The sequence below is a fragment of the Amblyomma americanum genome, chromosome 2 (genome assembly GCF_052857255.1).
Source record: "Amblyomma americanum isolate KBUSLIRL-KWMA chromosome 2, ASM5285725v1, whole genome shotgun sequence".
In the NCBI taxonomy this organism is placed as follows: Eukaryota; Metazoa; Arthropoda; class Arachnida; order Ixodida; family Ixodidae; genus Amblyomma; species Amblyomma americanum.
This window is the reverse complement of record NC_135498.1, coordinates 4,698,450-4,708,670: the sequence shown is the minus strand read 5'-3', so window position 1 is coordinate 4,708,670 and position 10,221 is coordinate 4,698,450. Positions and strand designations below refer to the sequence as shown.

Below are 10,221 nucleotides of genomic sequence, written 5' to 3'. Positions count from 1 at the left end.
ATTTTGATGTAGGCGAAATTCTAGAGGCCCGTGTACTCCCTTATATAAAATGTCTATAGACTTTTTATAGGCTTTTTATAGACTCTATAGCCACCTTTATACTTTTCTTTTGGCCGTATACAGTCTATAAACTTTCTATAGACTATATTCTGAACGCCTTAATTTCCTTTTGCCTATAAACAATCTATAAATTGTTCATAGACTAAGGTCTATAACTGCCTTAATTTCTTTTTGGTCTGTAGAGACAGTCTATAGAATATATCTTTAGCCTAAGTCTGACAGCCTTAACTTCCTTTTGTCTATAGACTGTAGCTTGAATCTACAACAGTCTTAATTTATTTTTGTCTATAGGCAGTCTATAGACTAACAATCCCAATTTCTTTTTGTCTGTAGATAATTTATGCACTGCCTTTCGGCTAAATCTGTAAAAATTTCAATTTCTTTTTGCACGTCATGCCGAGGGAAACCTTGCAGCACATGATGACGGTTACGGCTAGAGCCCTGTACCCCTTCGCTGTATCGGGAATTAAAAAAAATATATGGGGTGAGTAGTGTTCCTGCATATGCTCCCTCTGGCGTTATAGGGTGACGTATATTGTGAGCACAAATAAAGAGTACTTAATGCTAACAGGTAAAGCGAGGAAAGAGAGCGATTCCTGAATAAAAGGTGCCCACAAACTTTACTACATCAAACAAACACGCTGTCGCTTAAAGGGATCGCTCGAGACAATTCCATTCCATTTTTCGATTGTTAATGCCCACCGCGCTTAACTCAAAAACGTTTCGTCAGCGATTACACATTTCTCTTCAAAGCTTCCTGAAAATGAAAGGGGAAAGATATGGGTTTGAGAATTCAAGGATGTGCCCATCTCTTAGAAACATTGTAAGAAGTGCCCTAAAGAGCATGGTCCTCTGCGCGATTGGCATTCGGCTCGAGCCGCTGAAAGCGATCGCTGGACGCCCAAGATGAGCAAGATGAGGGTTTGCTGATAGCGCGCGGCGATTCCTGGGTGACCGAGCTAACTAGTTACACGAGCCGGCGATAGAAAGCGCTCCGACACGGTTTGCCACGCTTTACATTTACTTCTGACAGCACCTGTACATCATCATCACCATCATCATCATTAGAAGAAGAAGAGCTGCACCCACTGCAAGGCGTAGAGTTGGTACAAGCATCAAATTGTGGTAAATGCTGGCCAATACTATAAAACAGTCAGTACACTTAACGCAGTAAACTAACTAGAGTTCATATTTATTTATTTGTAGTACATATTATCGGACCAATCCAGTAATATGGACCCCAGATGAAAATCACAAAGAATCAGCCGTGCGCCCGCCGGATCTCTGTTACATTTCAATGTAACCTCTGCCAACTTTTGTATTTTTTGTGCCGGCGGTAAACCAGGGCATGCATGTGCCTGCCTTCTACCAGCTTATTTCTTTCTGGTGCAGCCACGTCTTCACGGCGCCAATCACACTCTCGTCGTCCTGAAATATGAATCCTCCAAGTGCGTCTTTTAGCTGCTCGAAAAAGCGGCACGCAGACGGGGTAAGTCAAGAATGTAAGGAGGATGGGTAGTACAGTCCAGCCAAATCTGGCTATCGCTACCGATAGAGTATCCCCTCCGTACTTTTGTTACTTCCGACAGGCTGGTAACAATGCTTTAGTTTCGCCGGGGTTTTGATGTAAATGCTCGAATTTATTGTCTCGCTCTTAGGTAGCGCATTCTCAAGAACTCCATCAATGCCCCGTAAAACGGGGCTCATGATTTTTCCGGCCGATTTAGTCGCACTGAACATTCTTGTTCTTGGCAATCTTGGATGGCGCGATTCCATAGATGATCTTTTTGTGGTTTGTTCAAAGTGATGAGCCGAGGTTTCATCACCGGTCACTATCCGAGACAAACTAGCCAGCAGCGCAGGACAAATTACTTTTATTCGGTCTCTGTGGTGAGCTGTGAGGCTTCGTGGGACCCACCTAGCGCTCGATGAGTCCCGCCGCACTTCCTCTGCTGACGGACACAGAGCTCACAAAGCCGACTGTGCATGCGCGCTTACCGGAAGTAGGCAAGCGCCATCTTGGTTGTAGTCCTTCGCGGCGCCGTCTGCACGACAACCCACCTCGTTCGGTGCTTGGACTGGCATTAGACGCGGTCGAAGCAGCTTTCCTCTGCGTCATCTACTATGGTCAGCTGAAGGAAACAGGCGCCACTGCAGGGGTTAGAGGGGTGCGGTGCTAATCGCAGCTGGTGCAGCGCGGAGAGGGTGTGTAGTTGCTGCATGGAGTGGGGTGACCAAACCTTCGTGTTTAAATGTTGCAGGTGACGAAAACTTGCTTGACCGTCACTTAGCCAGTTTGCCACATCATATTTCTATTCATAACGATGTACGCGTTTGAGCGCCCTCATGCAGTGCCTGTACATTTCTTGGCAACTCACTTGACGTGTTCATTTTCGCTGTATCCATCTAGGCATCAACTAGCCACGTCACAAAATGTTTGTTGTCTTTCTTTCTTCTTCATGCTTCTAGACTACAAATGGCCTATGTGGTTGCTTTATATGCTCAAATAAACACTAAATTCACCAAGTGCTTTGCGACTTTCCAGCAAGCAAGCTGAGCAGTAAGAACGGTACATCCTGTTTCGCTTAAAAGAATTGTGTGCGTTCAATATAAAATGAGGAAACGAGAGCAAATCGGGGCGATTTTCTGTGCGCCAGATTAGGGTTGAATAATTTCGATATTTGTGACCAACGAATTGATTTTTGAGCGGATTGTTGTAGTACTGGTTGCTTTTTTAGTTAGGATAATATAAGCTCTGCTGCCAGGGAGCCTCCCATGCGACTCTCTCTCGCTGTTGGGAGGAACAAACTCTCTATGGCCGTTTTTTTTATTTTCGAAAATATTGACTAAGGCACGCGTAGAGCTACGGTATAAATGGCATGTTGCTAAAACCACATGGTCAAAGACAGGTCTACAACGAAAGCTTTAAAATTATTCCTCAGTTCCACGGTTTTGTATTGACGCTCTCCCACTCCACGAAACAGAGAAAGCACTATTGCTGCTATGTCAGCCTCAGTGACCAGGAATGAATACGCGCATCAAGTACACGCGCATTTTGTACTGCTTCATATAACAATAAAGCTTAGCACAGTTCTTCACCCACAACCTTACATCGTGCAGAAATCACTGTAAAGACGGTTTGACAAAGGCAACGCAAAGGTGAATCCGACATCGTCCATCAAAGCTGAACGGCGCATAAAGGCTTTTAGAGCTTAGGGCCTTAAAAAATTTAATTTGCCAATGTACACTGATTAACAGGGACGCGAGGACTAAATGCTGTATAAGGCCTCTTCAGCTGCCTGTCATGGCCAGCTTCTGTGCCATATTTTGGGTTTACCTAGAAGACGAAAAATCCAGGGTCCTTTGATTCGCGCAGCTTTCGAAACTCATGACACCCATCAGGTGAGCCCATTTGTACGAGAAATCTAGCATTCATGCAGACAAACATCGTGCGGCGACGCAAACGTGACTGCTTCTCGCGCGTACGCCACGCACCGCGCTGACGCGGCCGCTGGCCGTAAACCCACAACTCCCAGAGTGCATCGCGGCGGAGGGGGTGTAGCCAGCGAAGCGCGACTGGTGGTAAAATCCGTCTATTGGCGAACCTTTATCCGCCGGTCCGCATGGACGATGGTGTTGTGTCGGCGCGCTGCTCGGGGCAGGTTGCAGTGGCAGAGGTGCCAGATCGCCCAGGCCGCGCCTGATCGGCAAGATCTGTTTCGGCACTTTTTGAAGTTTTCCCTCACGTGACCCAGCGTTCAACTACGCTTTTATTGAATGTAGAGCTTGCGTAGGCAGCACATGAACTTTCATGAATACGACGAGCACTTTCCTTTTCGGCTACAATAAATTCAACAACTGCTCGCTGTTTGCAACGGGCGTCAAACACGTCATTTTCTTGAACTGGTATAGTGGCGCCATCTGTGTGATCTTGCTGAGAGTGGCCACACATACGGGAGGCATGCTTTTGCTAGGCTGGGTACAACAGCGCTGCCGGACAAAAACAGACAAAAGGAAACGACGCAGATTTCTCTCTGTCTTTCGTCAGGCTGCGCTGTTCTACCCAATAAGCCTCTATATCAACTCGCTCAAGTTCCCATCCTACTGCATGCTTTCGCTAGCCTGCTAAATTTGTGCGCTTTATTTTGTTCTGAAAAGAAGAGAAAAGCTGGTTCTGTTGCTCTGTGTCGCGTCGTCTTTTTCGTCTTGTGGTTGTATGTGTTCTGCTATTTAACTTTAGAATTATGACTTACCAACTAGCCGAGCAGCAAGGTTTAGTGATGCAACGATGTGCGCTTTTGCGCATTCCATTATTTCCTTTCCAGAAGTGAAAATTCAGTACCTCGACTCAGTGGTGGCGTTGACCTGCCATGTCTTCTGCTCGGAACCGTAACCGCTTCTCTTTTTTTAAGACTTCATGCACAATCTCTTCGAGGGTGTTGTTGCGGGCTGGTTGGTCTAACAAACTAAGTTTTAAAAACGATCGGGGGACAGTTAAGCTCCGCCGGGTATGACACGATAGCGTTAGAGGGTCCGTTCAGCGGCTTGGAGTCCTCTTTACACATCATTTCACAGACTCGGACACTGTCGGTCAAGACACACAGGGCCTCCATTTAACCAAATCCAATGAATGTGCCTCGACGGCGCCGGGGAAGCGTATCTGACTTGCCTGTATTGCATATTGCAAAACATTGTTATGAAATAAGCGCAAAAAAGGCAAGCAGCATTTTCAGAAAATAAAAACCGAGAAGTCAGACCTCTACACATAAAGTTTTCTGCGTCACTGAGATTGCTGCGTACATTTATTTTGCGAAAAATTGTTTAGCATGGAACACATTTTAGAAAAGCGATCGAGCTGTAAAACTTAAAATGCGTTCACAGGCACTGCTTGCGTATGACACATTTAAAACAGACAAAACACAAATGCCATGCACCATAAGAATGAGTTCCAGATGAACTTCAATGAGTGTCACAGAGGAGGCCTGTGCACCCAAGAAGGCATGTCCGCCAGAAAGAAGACCAGGAGAACGATGCGTTCACCTTTTGTTTGAATGTACTCCTGTAGTATGCAGAAGTTATGAGAAATGCCCGCAACAAACAAACAGAGCTTGGGAAGAACGCCCCAGGGTTTCTTTCGGAACAACAATTCTGATAGCGCAAACGAAAACCCCTCGTTATTTATTGGGTGGGTTTCGTAGCCGCTGGATGCTTTGAAAAGTCATTTAGCCACACCGACGGCGTCTGCTCCACGCCTACAAAACCTTTCCTATGCATTCGTCCCATTGTGCGTTCTTCCAATCACAAGGCCAGGCAAGGACATACAAGGCCTCACACTGAGTGAGTGAAATCCTAAGAGCACTTCCTAAGGACATTCCGATATTCCACTTCGCGTACTGATGCTGCTTACTGGCATTCTTAGAAGACCTGAGGAATGCGTACTGACTTTCAAGTTCTGACGCGATACTTTAGCTAAATATTTTGCAGAACTAGAGCTCTGGTTCTTTTTACTTCTCTGTGGGCACGCGCATGTTGGCATGAATAACTTGACTGGTTCGTGTATGGAGAAGCGTCAAGCTAGAAGTGCAATGTCTGGACAACTGAATAAAAATGTCAGACTATAATATCGTTTTGTAAAATGCAAGAGTACCAAGTGACTTCAGTGAATATGTGTGTGCTCCGTTTTGCGTCTACTTTCATTGCACAAGCATCATTCCTGCAATGTGCCGAGAGGAAAGTCCCGAGAAAGCCTGTGTCATTATCGGCCATAACAAACGACATGTACAGTACGCTGTATTTACCGCAATTCGTTGGCGGTTAAGTGCTCATTAACGTCGCGTTGAACATGAAAAAAATGCATAATGAGAGCTAGCGATGAGGCACGATTTGCAGGCCCCCGCACGATGTCCTGCAAGGTCACCTGTGCCCCCACAAGATGCAAAGGGGCAAGTGAGCTGCACACCACTGGTCACGCAGATGTGGCGTGTAGCGTGGCGGCGAGATTCTAGGTGGCCCTAGTGGGCGTCCACACTCGTCTCTGGACTCCAGTACAACTTTCGTCTCACCACCACTATTTCTTTAGAGACCTTGCTTGTCCGAAGGCACTTTTCCCATACTGTACCCAGGTTTCATATCCACCAGTACATAACGGGGGAACGATGATATTCTTCTTAGTATGATGTAAACTGATGAAAGTACGCTGATGAAGCACTCGATAGTCTCAGTTTCCGTCCACCGTGCCGCCTTTCCTGAAGTCCGAGTTGGCGTACAGGCGTCCGCCTCTCCTGTGTATGCCCATCATGATGGAGAATCTCCCTTTCGGGTAAGTGACCTTGTGGCCCAGCTTCTCCAGTTCCGCCACGTAAGCCTGCAAGGTCAATGGACGCAGACTTGTCAACAACAGCCAAATAAAATATGCTGTCGGTAAAGGGACAGTGAGGACAAAATGGGACTGCTCAACATCCGCCACCTAACAACAAAGACGCTCACTCAAGACACATCGTTCTTAACCTTGGAAAGAACAAAAAGTAAAATACAGGTGTCGCCACCAGCGGCCGTTCCGGCCACGAAATGCGATGAGTTCGAAACCGATTTTCCAACATGCTGACCACGGAGTTTATCTCGGTCACGACGTCACGCGTTGGACTCGAGTGGCGGAAAAAGCACTTTCTCAGCAAAAAATGCGTCTTGTTTTACCGAACAAACATCCACATGTTCAAAAGAGCCAAACAGACAATTTTTAAAAGGAATGGAAATTGCATGGAGTTGTTCTCGGTGTCGCTTTAAAGGAGTAGCAGTGCTGAAGTGCATGAGGAAGTTATTTTTGTTAGCACTGCAAAAACTAAATTTAAATATACTATGCGGTAGCGTAAGAATCTCGTTTTTCTGAAAACCTGGCGTTTGCCTTAGTCCTGTATAAGTCGGAAAAAATCCCAGAGCTCCTCAGATAAAAATATAGAAAAAACACTCGGTGCTGAATTAGGCCCTCTGCGTGCCAGACACGCATGCGCTGTGTCAGCTAAGTGGGCCTTGCTCATGAGATCATGTGGCACCCTCCGGGAAGCTTGCGAAAATTCGTCTGCTTCCCGGAAAATGCGTAGATCGAAAAGAAACGCACGTTGGTGCGCAGGTGCGATGGGCTTCTGCGATGCGCCAACTGCGAATAAGATGTTTCAGTCCGGCGCTTACAGCTTGCGTCTTAAGTTGCTGACACCTATCACCAACACGAGCTGGGAATGCGCATGCCAGCTTATACAAACCATCAGCTTGTACCAAGCATGCGCAGTGCAAGCTGACGGCTTGTTTTCGCCCGGTGCAGCTCGAGCAAAGGCAGAGGAGGAGGAGGAGTGCGAATGCGCACAGCGGTCATGTGTAGAATAACAATTTATTAAATTTTGACGCCCATTGTGAAAATAAAAGTACAGAAAATGTGAAAGGAGCTTTTAATACACTGCTAGTAGAAGTGCTCAACATTATCCCCATTACGGGTCCACAAAAATGTATTAGCAGAATCTCAATCAAACCCTTTATGGCTCGTTATTGAAAAATCAAAGGCCTGAAGAAAATTTGATCCACAACTGTTTAACGGGCACAAATAAGGAGTACTGAATGGTGAGGTTACGTCAATCGGAGCATGCATCTCGGTAAAATTATGGATTCTAATATGATTACGTTTTTCGTCACGGGGCACACTGAGCATTTCACTGAAACTGTTTCAATCAACATCAACATTCGCGTTTTCGAAGGTTAGGGCCAATTTAGAAGGTCCACAGTGCACGTCACGTCAACTGCTAAGCTATGTTTATTCAATGCATATGATGTCATTCTGTCCCTGTACGACTCAGCTCCAAGCCAAGTGAACTCTATCATTCTGTTTGGTTTTGCGCTAGAACTGAAAAAAAAAAAATCGTAACCACGATTTAATTATGAGACCACTTCACCTTGGGAAAGTATGATTCCACCATGAGTTGATTCGGAATCAGCTGGTGGTGGAGACGGGGAAAGTCTATTGCTTGCTTAATGCTGTTATTCTGCCACAACGTCCTCATGATCACCTGCAAATTATCAAAAAAAAAACAAATTCACGTATTATAAACCAGGTAAGCACAAATGCATGCAAAACTTGTGCTGCACTCAAATGTGGTCATTGCTGAAAGATGCAACATAGCGAGATCAAAACTGTTCCCATAATGGTCACTATTTGGGCATGGGTTTCGGCATCCTTTCCTGCATCCTCGATGTTAGCACTCTGTCCAAGAATTGTCGCACCGGTCCGTGTGATCACTGCTTCCAGACTGCACTGCTCACTGCTCAACCCAGCAACCATTAGGAGCAGTTAGAGACATTCAGCGCTCTCGTTTCGGGTTGGTGCCGTGAAGTGTAGTCGAGTACGTCTTCAGAGCGGGCAATGAACACTCCTCACCAGCGCTATGCCGGAGGTGATCTTTGCTCCGCCCGTTCCGCCCAGGGCGAGCTGGACGTCTCCTCGGTCGTCGACGATTACCACGGGTGCCATGGAGGACATGGGTCGCTTGCCTGCCTCGATGAAGTTCGCTCTGGACGGGGCGACGCCGTAGAAGTTTCTTGTCCCGGGGGTCGAAAAGTCGTCCATCTGGTTGTTTAGCACCACGCCTTCCGACGTACGCAGCATGCTGCCAAAACTGCGCCCAGATGGGGAAACAACTGTTATAGAACGGGTCCGCTAAGCTATTCCTCAGGTAGTTGACGGCATTCTTCAATGAAGACTCCCAGACTGCCGTCCAACGGGCTAAAGTGACCACGGTATTTGCATTGCAGCCCAAGCTTACCTAGATCATGACGAAAGAAGAAGGCGCCGACCAAAAAAAAAAAAAGATGGGTTGACGTTTCGGCTCCCCCACGGGAGCCGAAACTCCCATCCCATCTTTTCTTTTGGTCGGCGCCTTCTTCTTTCGTCATGTACCATCCCGACCAGACGGGTTTCCGTCAGACTCTAGACTTCTTACCTAGATCACGTGGCCACTGGGCACCTGATTCCAGCGGGCGCCCATGTAGCTGTAGCCCAAGCCCATCGGGACAACACTACTGTCGGCCATTTGGTGCACGCTTCTATTAGTTCCGACATAAAACAACGATGCCTACGGTGTTCATACGAGCGAATATGGCACACAAAAAAAAACACCATTTCCCTTCTCTTAAGGTGGCGGTGAGCTAAACCACACACACAGAAAAAAAAAACTTATCTTAAGTTGATGTCCTTTGAATACAAACCCTGTCAACAGATGATACATTTCGCATTTTTGTGCAATGCTTTTTAGCCATTTATTAAATATTGCACAGGTGATATTAAACCAAAACGAAATGCGTTTCAGGGGTCACAGTGTGCTGCCGAGCGACCTTGAGGAACTGGAGAGGCACTTGAGCACATCATTGGACCAAATGCTGGCCGACACACTGCCCTACCGATTTTTGGGTACTCTAAGTTCAAATTAATCAACAGCGCAGTCCGTGTATTTTGTTCGTGTGCGTTCTGCTGTCACGGCGCCGTGAGCCATATACACCAGCCAATGTAGCATTGTTGCGTTTTGCTTTCGGCGCGATGAAAACATGCTGGTCATCTTATTGCACAATCCCCAATGAGCAGACGGGAATGCTGGGATCGGAGAAGAAACATCTAGTTGCAGGTTTGGAAACAAGATATGAAATCAAAATTAGGGTCACAAAAGCTCCGCCTTAAGGGTATTATGCGATAGCGGCGTGTGGTCTTCTCTAATCACAGACGTAATCATTAGCATATAGTTGTAAGGTACCTCGCCTTGAAAAACCACTTGACATACATATAAACCCTCCCTTGTTGCCAAGCCGTACAAGCGTACTATGCGTGTGGCCTAGTCGGTAGCGTGTCTTTCTCGAAGTCAAAGGGTCGTGGGTTCGAATACCGCTTGAGTTTTCTTAAGGCAAACGGATTATTTTATAAAAGTCATTCATTTAAGACATGCAGTGACCTTGAATTCGCATTACATGTCATGTCTCAATCACTTTCATTCTACGTGTGAGGTCACGTTTCACATGAGCGTTGCGGGTTTGAAATTTCCGTGCGAGGTCATGTGGCTGTGACGTCATGATTCTATCGAGCAGTCAGGATTTTCACGGGACAACGCCACCGATGCCAGCTTTTCTACAACA

The 10,221-nt window shown here is 46.5% G+C and overlaps 1 protein-coding gene across 10 annotated transcripts in view; it reads right to left on the bottom strand.

The window, feature by feature from the left end:
• Positions 1-3,811: 3,811 nt before the first annotated feature.
• The window catches only part of LOC144120451 (scoloptoxin SSD14-like), a 136,106-nt gene continuing 129,696 nt past the window's right edge, over positions 3,812-10,221 (bottom strand). For all 10 annotated transcript variants that reach the window (XM_077652848.1, XM_077652855.1, XM_077652849.1 and 7 more), the window contains 3 exons: positions 8,480-8,717; positions 7,998-8,111; positions 3,812-6,424 (listed from right to left, as the gene is read on the bottom strand). In XM_077652848.1, coding sequence (XP_077508974.1) covers positions 6,278-6,424; positions 7,998-8,111; positions 8,480-8,717 — 499 coding nt within the window. In that variant the 3' untranslated portion in view covers positions 3,812-6,277. The remainder of the gene's footprint in view (positions 6,425-7,997; positions 8,112-8,479; positions 8,718-10,221) is intronic.